Raw genomic sequence first — 13,334 nt, 5'->3', positions numbered from 1 at the left:
GGGGAAGTGGGCGTCACCACTTTCGGGACTCTAAGAAAGGTGGGTCTGTCGCCTGTCTTCCTGCTCCCCGCACTGTCCCTGCGTGCAGACCGGTGGGTGCAGAGTGGGCACTCAGCCGCAGGGCCTGATCCTCGTTTGGAAGGAAGGGGCTTTAGAGAAGGTGGAGGCTGCGTGGAATGAGAGGCTCCTCTCTCATCACCCTCTGCCTTCCGAGCTCACGCTCTTGCTCGCGCAAACACACACGCACACAGCCGCCCCTCCCTGGGTCCCCGACCCCCCACCCCGTACCTCTCTGACTGGATCCCCACGACTGTCTGCAGCGCCCCGGGTGCTGGTCCTGGAGCAGCGAGTACGCTGGGGAGCTGTGGTCCCGGGGGCGCACTCTCGTCGCGGGGAGAGGGAAGGACTGACGGTGGGCTCGGCAGGGGGAGGGGAGAGCTCCGGAGCTGCAAGGGTCTCGGGTTCTGAGGAGGAGTTTGCACATTGGACCCAGCTGCCTGAGGAAAGGGGCAAGAAAGGCCCTTATGCTTTGCAAAGAAAGACCTTACATCAAAAGAAAAAAGAAGACCCCAAAGACTTTTTCAAGGAGAAGAACAAGTAAGGCAGGCTGAAGACATTAACGTGTAAAGCGCAGTGAAAAGTTAAATACTTCGTTTCTTCCTGGATCTCTAAAGGGGGAGATCAAGGGGTATACCGAAGCCTCCTACTGACTCGGAAGTTTGGGGTGTTTTTCTTTAAGAAAGGTTAGGGGAGTTGACCCCGTCCCCTCATTGGTCCCCGACCCCCGGCGCAGGGGCGCTGGGGCGCAGGCGTGCGCGGCGGACCGGGCGCGGGGGCGGGCGGCGCGGCGCCGAAGGGGTTAAGGCGCTGAGCGCGGAGCCATCTGGCCGGGTTGGCTGGTTATAACCGCGCAGATTATGTTCACGGGACTCAGAGTTGAAGGCTCCTCTCTCTACCGAGCAGCTCCGCGCGCGGCCCCCGAGAGAGCCCGGCGCAACTACTTTCTTCCTTCTCCTTTCTTTCTCCTTTTCTTTTTGTCCCCTGCTGGGTGGTGGCGGCGGCGGGGTGGGGAGACTTTGAATGACCGAGCTCGCGTCCACCTTTCTCTTCATGTCGACGTCCCTGGAAACAGTCACACGGATGCCATGGTTACTTCTGCCACGGTAAGGGGAGGCGGGCGTGCTGGGTGGGCAGGTTCGGGGCTGGGGGGCTCGGTGGAGGGGCTGGCCGGGGAGACCAGCGCGGGGCCCCGGGCTCCGCACCCCGCCCCCACCCCAGCGCTCCGCGCTCTCGCACTTTCCCCGGCTCGTGCCTTCCCGAAGTTTGCGCCGGGGTCTGCCCAGGCCCGGGCGCAGGCACGGCCGCCCCCGGCACACCCACGCACACGCGCGCGCGGACACTCCTCCCCACCTCCTCTCTCCGGTCCCTCGGCTGCCGGAGAAACCGCCCAGTATCTGGGAAAGTGATCAGGTTTAAGGGACCAGGATTGGAAACGGGGGGGCGGAGGCGAAGGGAAAGGGGGACGACGGAAGGCCAGGAAAGGGCTTCGGCAGAACCGCCAGCCCCCCACCAACACACCCGTCTGCTCCTGCAGAGACGGCTCCCCGCGCATCCCGAAACAAAAGGGGGTGGCAGGCGGACGCGGAGCAGCGGGGAGGCGAGGGTGCCACAGTCCCTCCCCGCTCGCGCCCCGCGCCCGCTTGGCCACCGCACGGACCACTCCGCTCGCCCGCCCCTCCCGGGCCGGACGTGGGCTGGGGGAGGGGAAGCGGAGCTTGGGACCTGGAGAGTCCCTTCCCAGTTTGGGGAGTTGGGACTCCTCGCCCCGCGCGGCTACCTGCTGGAGTCCCCTTGCCTCGGCTCAAAGCTTTCTCAGGAACAGCCCCGCACCCCGGGCTCGTCCCGGCCGGCGGCCGCCCCTCCCCGAGTCTCTGAGCAGATGTTGGAGCTGCACCGGCGGCCCGCGCATCTGGGTCCCCGCCGGGGAGCTGCGGGCAAGAGGGCCGGGCGGTCCCTGGGGAGTTCTGGGGAGGGGAGGTGCTGGGAGGCCGGGGCCCGGCGGAGCTAGACTAACACGGACCCCCAGGGGCCAAATTGCTCCGTTGCCGCAGAGCTCTAACCACACTCCGCAGGAAATTTGGGACGCTCCGAGTTGAAGGTTGGGGAAAGGACGGGCTGGGGTGAGGGAGGGGACCCTGCTTGTTGCTCTCGGGTGCGAGTGGGTGCGCGGCGAGGAAGCGCTGCTGCTTTGGGGGAAGTTTGGCTGCTGGGTCCCTCAAAGGCACGGAACGGGGATCCCAGCGCCAAACCGGGTGGGGGGCTGCTGACTAGTAAGATCCCTCTCGGATCCGTGGCTGGGGGGCTCCAGGTGGAGGAAGCCCCGAACTAGACCGCCTCGGTCTCGACCTCTGGCGGCGGGCGGCAGGTTCGGAGTCCGACTGCAGGCAGCCGCCCGAGGCAGCCCCGGCGCCGGGCTCCGAGCCGGGCTCCGAGCCGGAGAGCTGGCGACTGCGCGCGGCGGACTTGTTTATGTGTGCGAAGAGCAGGGGGCGGGAGCTGGGGGGGTGGGGCGGGTTAAAAGGGGGTGGGTGTCACCCCCGGACTCAGCCACTTACAGGCTGTGCTGGGCAACCTGCCTTTTCACGCAGAGATGCCGTCTCCCACTCTGCAGCATCGAGAGCAAGCGAGAGACAGCTAAACCCTCTGCCCCAAGTGTCAGGATGGAGAAAGCTGTAACATGAGGGAACTTTTCAATCGGTTCTGCTTTCACAGAGCTCAGAAATACTCCAGCATACTCAGCCTGCTCACGACTCCTGCCCCCCGCCCCCGACACAAAGAAAGTGGAGCGGTAGGATTCAGGGGATAAAATCCAGCAGCCCCCGCCTTGGGCTCGGAGGCTGAGACCTGGGCATGGCGTTGGGGGCAGGAGAGATGAAAACAGACTCTAAGCAGTGTCGGAGGAAGGGGGAAAGTCTTGGGGTTGCAGTGGGAGTGCGCACCGTTTTGTGCTGGTGAAGGGCTGCTTTGTAGCTGCAAGTGGAGGATGTGGTTCTGTGTGAACCACGTGTGCTTTCCTATGGAGGGCAATCAGTCGGGCCCCTTGGGTGCTCTGTTTGGTCAGGGAAGGCGGTTGTGTGGAAAGTCTGTGCATGGGGGCGGGCAGGGAGCAGGGACCCTGCCAGCTCTGTGTGCACGGAGGTGTGGGTTTCTGAAGTTTTCTTCCGTGGGCATGTGTGTGACTAGCAGCAGGTGAGAGCATGTGGAAACATAGGTGCAGCTAGTGAGAAATCCGTGCCTGCGGAGGGTGTCGGAGCAGGAGAGAGGTGCAGTGTGTTGCAGACAGATGGCTTGTGCGTGCTTGCACAGACAGCGGGGTGGGTGTGGCGTGGGAGGGAAAGGTGGCCCAGTGGCCCAGGTTGTTTAGGGTCTGAGGTTTTCAGAAGGGATGTGGGGGAGGTGCAGGAAAGATTATCTGCAGAGAGCAGAACGTGAACTTCACGAGTGATCGCTGGGAAATTTGGCTGGAATGGCATTGGGGTCCATGGGGGACAGAAAAGTGTGGGCTCAGACTTATGGAAAGACTGAGCATTTACAGTGAAGGATGCTGGGGTGGTTTTTACCTTCTCCCCGTCTCCACCTCCCCAAAGAGGAGGGAATTGGAGAAGGCTGAGAATGAGGGATGTACATTTAAGGGGAAAAGTCTTCCGAGTGCTGGCACTGGGCAGGGATCAGGCAGGGTGTATGTGTAAGATTGGAGTGAGCGCAGAAATGTGTTTTGCATGCCTGGAGGCAGAGACTCGTGCTGTATTATATTGTGTAATGGGTTTCTTCTTTGACAGAGGAATTCACCTTCACCAATTAATACTGATTATCAATGAAAATTTATGGAATGCCCACTGGATGCTCAGCCCATGGCTGGGTACTGGGGTGTGGCACTGGGCCCTGGAAAAATTCATTCCCAGGGCTCAGCTGACTGCTGCAGTTTTGCCAGGAGCAGCAAGGGGAGCTTAGTGTTAGCTGAGGTTTCTTCAGGAACTATAATTCAGTTTCTAGAGATGTTATGGATCTCGGAGGCCAAAGGGAAGCTGATTTGAAATATATCTGTGGTTTTGTAAAAGTGGGGCGTAGAGATAAGGCTGATGTATAGTTTTGTGTTTTGTGGAAGGAGCTGGAGGCTGTTCCTGTGTCTTGTAGTGGGGGTGGGCTGGGAACGGGCCACCAGGTCAGAATGCGGGTCGCGATGCGTCTGAGGGTTGAGTTTCCAGGCGCGGCAGGAAGGTGACTGCACCTGTGGAGCTGGAGCAGGGCTGAAGCAGTGGGCAAGGTACAGAGACGCAGGTTGGGAGGGTTTCTTAATCTTTGATGACTTCTGGGCTGTAAGTGTAAAGCTGACATTGTGTGGATGTGTGTGTGCACATGTGTTATGTGTGTGCATACACACCACGGAGCTGGAGTTAAGTAACTAGGAGAAAACTGGCCTGGACCACTGGAGGCAGGTAAATTCTGGCTTTCGTGGGGTAGGGGGATGCACATTTTTGCAGGAATTCTTTGTGTCCGAGGAAGGATGAAAATTGCCTTGGATGCTTAGATGTGTATCTTAAGTTAAAAAGATACAGATAGAAGAGGGCTGCAGGCTTCGGGGGGCAGCTGGGGAGCGGGGGGAGCGTGAAGTTGGTCGGGTTCACACCTGCAGGAGTCTGCTTGCGCCGCACACACCTGCCGACCTGGAACCTCGTCTGTCCGTCTGTTCATGTGAGGGCTGATGTTTGGGAGAAATAAACCTCATTTATTTGACTCATGACGCTTTTGAATTCATGAAATGAGAGCTGTGCCGTTTTGAGGTTCAACCTTATTTTGGGGGGAGCTCGCCTACATAAGAGGGTCGCTACAGGGTTCGAGCCTTGGTCAGCGGCTCCGGTGGTGGCAGTGGTTCTGAGGCCGGCGTGGTGGAGGTGAGAGCCTCGATTCCAGTCCGGTGCTGCCACGTGGGAACTCGGCGACTTTGGGGAAGTTTTTTAACCTCACTGATCCTCTGTCCCTCCTTTTGTAAAATGGCATGGTGTGCAGTGACTCTGTGGAGGGGAGATCACTCTGCCTTCCCCCCAGTCCAAGCTTGACATGTTTAGGGGTACAAAGCTGCACGGCGACTTATCCGGTGCTAGTGTGGATGAGAACCACCGTGAAAACCGGTTCTGTGCCTCGTTCTCTTTACCGCTGGAGTTGGTAAAATAGTCTTAATTCTTACCGCCCGTCTACTGCTCACCCATTGTGCAGACAGGACTTTCTCTCACTGCCTCGGTTTACTCATCCCTAAAATGGGGGCAGCTACACCTAGATCCTTGTTGGTGGAAATCTGCGTCTGTAAAAGATCTTTGAACTGCTCCAAAGAAAGGTGGTCCACAAATCGATGTTATTCATCATCAGAGATCGACGTTTTCTTATTCTGAAAACCATGATGCCAAAACAAATGGGACTTTGAGAAGAAAGAACATAGTCCTTGCTCTTGGCATGTTGGAATAAAAGAGGAGCAAAGGCCAGCCATGCTGGGTCACTAGGAAGGTCTGCGTTTCTCTGGATGTGGGTCCTTGGCAGGCGAGAGCCCGCCTGTGAGAGCCCGGGGAGGGCTTTGGATCTGGGAAAAGGCAGGCGCCCAGTGCAGCAAGTTGGTGCAGCCACTTTCCCCAGAGACAAAAATGGAGACCAAAAAAAGAGGGCGAGGAAACCCACTGAAGCCTCCGAGCCCTCCCAGAAGTCAGCACAGGCTGTCAGCTCCTGGCTCGGAGTCAGCCTCCCATCCCTGAGTTCAGTGGCCATAAATAGTCAGGAGCTAAGCTATTTCCACGAGGCACTAAACCAATTCTGTTGCTTTCCTTGGCGAGATCGGGCCAATTAAGTTGATTGGAAGAGGTCACTGCTGATGGGTCTCACGTTCCCCAGGCGGGACGGGCAGGCCGAGCTTAATTACATAACATTTCCCGTCTCTGCAGCCCCACTCCCAGATGTGTCAGATGTTCAGGCCTCCCCTGCCTCCCCTCCATCCAAGACCACTGATGGAGACCGCGGCTCCTGCTCCAGGCTCCTCGGACCATGTTACCCCAGTGCTCCCACCCCAGCTGCGAGGAATGCAGATCCATGCGTTGGCTCAGGGAGAGAGGGGAGTCAGGCCGACACAGAAGGTCTCTAAGCCCCACCGCCCTGCTCCCAGCCCTCACCAGCTGCCCTTTTACTCTCTAATGAGGCAGGCAGTTTCTGGCGGTGGGGATGTTGAACTAATGACCGTTGCTAGGGTTTTTAGATTTCGTCTTATTTAAAATTGGAGTTTGTTGGAGAAGGACCAACTCTTCTGCTGGAGACAAGCCTGAGACCTGTGTGGTGCTGCTGATAAGGTGTGTGGATACACGTTGTGCGTGGAAGGACGTGTGCAGAGCGAGGGCGGAGCCCGGGCCGTGTGCGTGCTGGGGATACGTGAGCACAGGAGGGGCCCTGGGTGGGCGGGAGGCGGCCCCGGAGCTTGTGTTTTGGGTGGCAGGTATATGGGCGCCTGGCTCAGACTGGACCGTCATCACATGGCTTCTTGCAGAGGAGCCAGCTTGTGGGAAAAGTTGGGAGTGGCTTTTTTTCCCCAGATCATTTGTACATGGGGTTGGAGGATGCGTGAACTTTCAGGAAGTATGAGGTCAGTGCAGATGGTACCTCATTCTTGCCTGGACAGGTTTCTGTTAAGATCCAAACTGGACAAAGGACGACTTCCCGAGGACTCGCTGTCGAACCTGTGAAAGCACAGGTAGATGAGCCGAGATCTTTAAAGTCCTTTTTGCTGTTGTTGAGAGTTTTTGTTGTTGAGAGTTTTTTATGTCAGCATTTCCTTCTACCTAGAAATACCAAGGGGCCAAGTGTGATGCCTCCCTGGGTGGTTAGGAGGCACGGTCGGTTCCACGTCCATGTCGGTGCTGTGGTCCCTCTCAAGCAGTCCTCGTTGGGAACCACCAGAGGTGCTCTGTGGCTCTGGGCATCCTCACAGAACAAACCTCTGACTGTCGATGTGGCTTAGCTGGAAACAGACTTTGAAGTGAGGCTTGCTGGGGTCTGTTGTGACTGCTCACTTTTCTGTGGCCCCAAGGTTTGTATGGGTTTGTCCAGTCAGGGATTTTTGGAAGGACTGAGACTCTTGCTCGTTCAAGGGCAGAGCTGTGGTTGGGAAGCTTACTGATCTCAGAAGGTCCCAGGCCAAGGTCACCTTAGATGGTGTGGGGCAGCAGAAAGCTAGTGGGGAACCAAGCTTGCAACAGAGTTCTGTCACTAAGCAGCTGTTGCTGTGTGACCCTGGACGGTCTCCCCAGGCCTCGATGTGCCCATCTGTAAATGAAGGACTTGAACCTGAAGATCGCGAAGCCCCATTCCATCTGAACCATCTGAGGATCCTACAGTAGCCCTGTCTTCCTACTTAATCAGTGCTAATGCGCTTTGCTTGGAGTGCGTCTTGGCACGCCCTAAATGAGCTCCCGTTTTTATCTTTGGGGAATGGCTGAGTCAAAGGCAGAAAGGCATGCAAAGAATTTGCCATAGTGTTTTGTTTTGGCCAAGAACACTCTCGAAGTTGGCTTGGCCTGCACAGTGTGTACAGAGCTGGGAGGGGCGGGGTCTGGCTTTGTGGTAGACCTGATGCTAATCGTCCAGCTTCCACATGAACGTCTGCTCATGTCAGGGCTTCTGACTAAGGGAAGTACCCACCTTTAAGGTGACTGATGATGGTTAATATCTGAGTACTTACTGCGTGCCAGGCATTGTTACAGATGACGCACGGCATTATCTCAGTGCCCCAAATAATCTCTTCTGCAGGTTATGTGAGGTTAAGGGGTTCGCTGACAGATACACAGCTAGCTGTCGATGTGCTGGCTTTCTGTCCTGAAGCCTGTGGCCATCCGAAGCCCGTCAGCAGCCAGTCAGGTTCTCTCCCTGCTTCCTGTGACGTCATCCAGATGGGAGATTGCTTGATAGCGCTCCGCAAAGCCTGTCACCCCACGGGGGAACCTGCTCCATGGAAAGGTTCATTGTCACGTGCAAGACAAATGTGGAAGCTTTCTGGCCACCTGCTGGAAAGCATGTGTCAGCTCCATCGCCCTCCCCCTTCAATTCCCGTTCTGTTGACAAGGGAATCTGCCCTCCCAGAATGGGGGTATTGATTTAAGCCACAATTGCCTCCTTGTAAACTCTGCAAGACTGGAGCTGGACATCTGGTTTTGATCCACTCGCCCATGAGAGGTGGTAGGTCCCAGCATTCTTGAGTTCTGTGTTGAAGGTTGCACGGCCTCAAAGTTAAAGAGACTGGAGAACATGAGGGCTCCTCAGAATTTGGAAAATGGCTTTCCTTGGTAGGCTGGGGACCTCCCTGCATTTATACCGGGGCCATAGTGAATGTAGGTTTCTTGCTGAGCGGTTGGAGGCAGGAGTTGCTGCTGAGGACTGGGGTCCCCAGGCTCTGTTTGATGCTGGGCAGAGCTGTTGGAGAGTCCTCCAGCCCTGGCACTGGCCAGCTGCATGCGCATCTCGGGGCAACCCCAGGAGGGAAGCCAGAGGGGTTCTTGGGGTGCATGTGGCCCATGTCTGAACGGTGTGACTGAAGGCTCCTGTTTTTTCTCCCTTCTCTGACTTTCCCCCATCACCACCTCACATACATCTTCAAAGCAATCAAGAATGACTTTGTTCTGTGGCTGAAACGTATTTCCAATGTGCAAATAAATGTACGGTGTTAACCTAATGCCTGTGAAATTGGGGGTGCTCAAAATATGTATTTGCTTTGTTTAAAACGACTTTCCACGTGTAGAGTGACGCTTTCCTTGTTTGTAAGAGGACACAGCCCTATTATTACCGTTTTTTATGACAGCCAGGTCTTACCCATCCTCCCTCTGTTTTTAGGTCTGAGCCCCTGGCATTTAAAAATATCCTCCCCCTCTGGCTCCAAATCATCCCTTGGGGAATATAGTTCAAGTTTGCAGTCTGGGATTATTTCCATTCTGTGTCTAGCAGACCTACCACTGAAGGATCATGGGGCATGTCGGTCCCCTGTTTCCACTGGGTCCGAGAGGAAAACGCAGCTCTGGGAACCACCTGTTTCCCAACAGGTGCATCTCGTGGTTGGGAAGGAGCCCAGCTCCCCTGACACCTGGCTGGATGCTCAGTCAGCTCAGCCCCCTCTCCTTGCAGAGGATTCAAGCTCGCTCTGGGACCTTGGGTGGATCCCTCCTCCTCTGTGGGCGCTGTTTCCTCTTATGGAAAAAGAGGGAATTGGACTCACTGGAAAGTCAAAAGGACCCTGCCGGTTGTGACAGTTCACATGTTCCATGACTCTGCTGTTCCCCGAGCCTCACTTCAGCCCATGCCTGGGATTTCCAGGTATCCCTGCTGCTCTGGGCAACTTATATGCAGAGATGTGGAGCAGGTGGAGGAAAAAATTAAGTTATATGATGCCAGAGAAGTTACTGAACATATGGATGATTGTATGTTTATAAAGTGCTGAAGAAGCAAGCTGGCCAGATTTGTGGCAGATCTTGGATGGGAAGTTGAAAGCTGAGGGAGAGGTTGAATTGGGACAAAATTCTTTTTGGGTGGCTGTGAGCAAAGTCAGACAGATCCTGAACTACGGGCAGGAGCACCAGACTCCACCTCTAACTCTCCCAGAGACTAACTGTGTAGTTTGGGGAGTCCCTGAGCTGCACCAGCTCTCCCTCTCCGTGTGTGTTCAATGCAGAGCAAAGGGCTCCTGGCTTAGATCATCTCCAGAGTCTTTCCTCCCTCCTAATAAAGTATGGGAATCGAGGATTAGTAGAAAAACCCAGATGGATGGATGGAGGGAGGGATAAGGGGAAAGATGGATGGATGGAGGAATAATGGAAGGATGGATGGATGGGTGGATAAGGGGAAGGATGGATGGGGGGAGGGAGTGATGGATGGATAAGGGGAAAGATGGACGGATGGAGGGATAAAGGAAGGGTGGAGGGATACGGGGAAGGATGGATGGAGGGAGGGAGGGAGGGACGGATAAGGGGCTATGGCTTAAATGTAGAGGGAAGCGTCCTCTGACTGCAGGGCGATAGAGCTGGCAGAAACATACGTCTGGTTTTGGATCTGAGATGGCCATGGAGGACTTACTCTGTGTGTAAACTAGGCTTAGAATGCTCTCCCTTCCTTCTTCACCAAGGACGTTGAAAGCATCCTTCACAGCTTGGCTTCACCATAGCCTTCTCCTGGCAGCACCCCCTGCATCCCCCAGGGAGCCCGGGGCTCCCTCCCAGCCTCCCCATGTTACACCACTTAGCATTCCTCTCTTTTCACTAGAAGTCTCTGCCGAGAAAGGGATCTGGTTTTTTCATCTCTGCGTCCCCAAGGCCTTGAAATGTGTTGGGTGAATGAATGCATGATGGGTCATCAGAGAGTCCAGTGGTGAGAGGCTGGGCTCAGAGAATGAGTGCACCTTCCCAAGGATCCAGGGCCATGTTTTCTGTGTTCTGCTTTGATCTGCCCCAAGGCTGAGGTCAGGACTCTCCCCGCCTGCCCCCTAGGAAAGGCTGCTCTTGCTCTCTTTAGAGGCCCCTCCCTCCGGGTCTTAATGTGCCAAGCCTTTCTGCAAACGTGGGTTGTGGTCCCAGGAGAATTGGGGGTCGCAGCACATGAGTTAGAGCCATCCCTCTCTAGAGACTCGGGAAATGCGTGTCTGGAGAGTCTTCATGAAGCATCCTGTTGGTGGCTCTCAAGTCTCAGGCCCTGTTCTCGACGCTGGGGAAGATGCAGAGGTGAAGGCCGTGGCTCGGGACTCAGGGTCAGGGACCGGGTCAGGGAGGGGGCCAGTTACATCGTTGTGCTCCAGGGAGGGGCCGCGTGAGCATGGGCGATCGTGCGGGTTCCTGACTGGACTGCTGGCTGCGAGTGTGAAGGAGGGCGGGGAACCCTCTGGGCCAGCAGTAGGCCGGAGGGTCCACGAACAGTCCTCCCTTCTGCTGCAGGACCGCAGCGTCCTCGTCCCTGAGATCCCAGGGCCAGACCAAGCCTCTGGGGATGGATGCTCAGAGCCCGTTGTGACAGGGGCCCTTGGCTACTCCCGGGGTGAGTTTGGGGAAGGTGCGCATTGGTGGGTGTGTGGGTGTGTGCGCTCACGAGTGTGCTTTCCAGAAGTGCCCTTGTAGTCGGCACAGGCAGGGGAGGGGTGTCTGCCCGAGGCCCCGTAAGCCCGGCTCCTCCCTGCTGCCTCGCAGCACAGTGTGTCTCTGTGACCACTGCTGACACAGGGACAGACTGCCATCTACTGTCCACTCCTGTCCTGTCTGAGGCCCTCCTGCTCAGTGAGCTCCCAGGTTTGTTTTGTTTTTTTTCCACATCCTGTTTTTAATTGGTCCAGATGCCCACAGAAATAGAATAGACATCAGGTCCTTATTAAGTAATTTCTTTGGAATTTAGAAGGGGCCTTTACAAAACGGAGCACATCTGTTAGATTTTTTTTTTATCTGCTTAACAAAAGTGTTATTTTAAGGGGGCCTCCTGCCTCTCTTGTTCTTAAGCGCTGTGCTGGGGACCGAGTGGAGTACCAGGACATGGAAGGCTGGGTCCTGCCTTCAAGGGCCTTGCAGTCTAGCTGGGAGTCGGGATAGGTCGGCAGAGAAATAGACTACAAGAGGGGACGAGGTATGTTTAGTATGTGGCACGTGAGTGGCAGGGATCCCAGAGGCTTTGGGGGTTTGGAGGAAGATGGAGTCCTTGTTGGCGGGGTGATGGGTGGGCAGCTTGACCGGGCCTGCTGTTAGCAACCCCGGGGTTGGGTGAGAGGCTCCTGAGATAGCTGTGTGATGCCGCGGGTCAGAGGGCTGAGGTCTGCTCTGTCCCTGTGACTCAGGGTGTTGGCTTGCTGCCCGAGGGTCTGCCCATCCACACATCCGCGCAGTAGGAGGAGGTGGCCCCTGGTTTCCAGTTTGTCAAGCAGTTGTGGAGCCAGAGGCCCCCTTACATCCCACGCAGGGGGTGCCCCTCGAGGGGAGGTCCTGCCCTGACAGCTCCACGCACGGCGGGAGGGCGAGGACGTCCCCAGCGCCATCTCGGATGCTGTCCTGAGACGAGGCGGTGGGCGTCTTCGTAGGACATGGACCATCCTTCTGAAATGTAACTGTGTTGTGCTTGAGTCAAACATGGTTTCCCCCAAAGAAACTGCATTAGTATCTGAGTGCTGGTCACAGCCCAGGGCTAAGGTTCCTTCGTGTCAGAATTCATTCTGCCATTGCTTTTATGGAGTTTTCTAAAAAGTATCTGAGACTCTTGAAGGCCGTGGATTAAAAGAGAGAAAAGGTTGCTTTTCATAACTCACTCTCCCGTTCTTTGTCTCTCTCTTTCTTAGCATTTAAATGATCACAAAGGAAATCTTCAGTGTGTTTATTCCATGTTCTTGTCTTCTGGTTGGTTTGTGTGTGTATGTGTGAGAGAGAGAGAGACAGACAGACAGACAGCGACAGAGAGAGGGCCGGAGCAAGAAAGGAAGATATTTAAATTGTGGTCTATTAGCAAGTCTAGGAAATCAAGTTGCATTTGGGTTGAGTTACTGATAGAGAGACCTCAGCTTGTCCCTCTAATCCTCTGACGTTTCCCTTTCACTATTTGGCTCTTGTATGAATCGGGAATCTATCTTCCCAGCCCCCTTTCGGGGTCTCCATCTCCTTTTGGGGCTGCTGTATTAAGTTACCGTCTGTCTGCAGCAAGGCTCCTGAGTTCCTGGGGAACTGCTCATCAGAGGCACAGTCAAGGGTGGAGCCCTTGCAGAAGGTCCGGTTTTTGACTATGAGGGAAAAAAAAGTTGGGGAAGGAGCCCATTTGGCATCACGTGCTCTCCTGTCACCCGGTGGTGTCTGTGACTGCTGTTAAAGAGAGTGAGCAGGGGCTGGGCTAGAGATCGAAAGGGAATTTATTCCAAGGGCGACCCACGCGGAGGGAGAGACCCAGTTCCCTGTGGTCCACATGGGAGAGTTTCTGATGGCCTGGGATATGACTCACAACCGTGGGTGATACTAGGAGCGGATGGGAGAGAGGAGAGTTAAATGTGCTCAGAACACTTACATTAGCCTGCAGTTGGGCAGAGTCATCTCACACACAGCCTGTTTTACAATAAAGTGTTGAATATCTCGTGTAATGTATTGGAAGCCGAAAACAGGGTGGTCAGATGGGTGACGGAATGGCTGTGAGTGTATTGTCATCATGGGGCTGTCAGGGAGATGCCAGGCGCAGCATCCCGCCGGCCCCGGAAGAGATCAAAATTCAAAATCCAAAGTACAGTTTCCACTGAACATGTATCACCTTCA

The 13,334-nt window shown here is 55.6% G+C and overlaps 1 protein-coding gene across 2 annotated transcripts in view; it reads left to right on the top strand.

The window, feature by feature from the left end:
- Positions 1–521: 521 nt before the first annotated feature.
- Positions 522–13,334, top strand: part of NTF3 (neurotrophin 3) — a 62,827-nt gene continuing 50,014 nt past the window's right edge. Inside the window, exon 1 of one of the 2 annotated variants that reach the window (XM_031670757.2) lies at positions 522–1,163. In XM_031670757.2, the coding sequence (XP_031526617.1) occupies positions 918–1,163 (246 nt within the window). In that variant the 5' untranslated portion in view covers positions 522–917. Of the gene's footprint in view, positions 1,164–11,642; positions 11,677–13,334 lie in introns of those variants that run through there. The other variant, XM_072954316.1, reaches the window with a different exon arrangement.

The sequence above is a fragment of the Vicugna pacos genome, chromosome 34 (genome assembly GCF_048564905.1).
Source record: "Vicugna pacos chromosome 34, VicPac4, whole genome shotgun sequence".
NCBI lineage: Eukaryota > Metazoa > Chordata > Mammalia > Artiodactyla > Camelidae > Vicugna > Vicugna pacos.
Note: the sequence above shows the minus strand (reverse complement) of the source record. Positions and strands in the feature narration are given on the sequence as shown.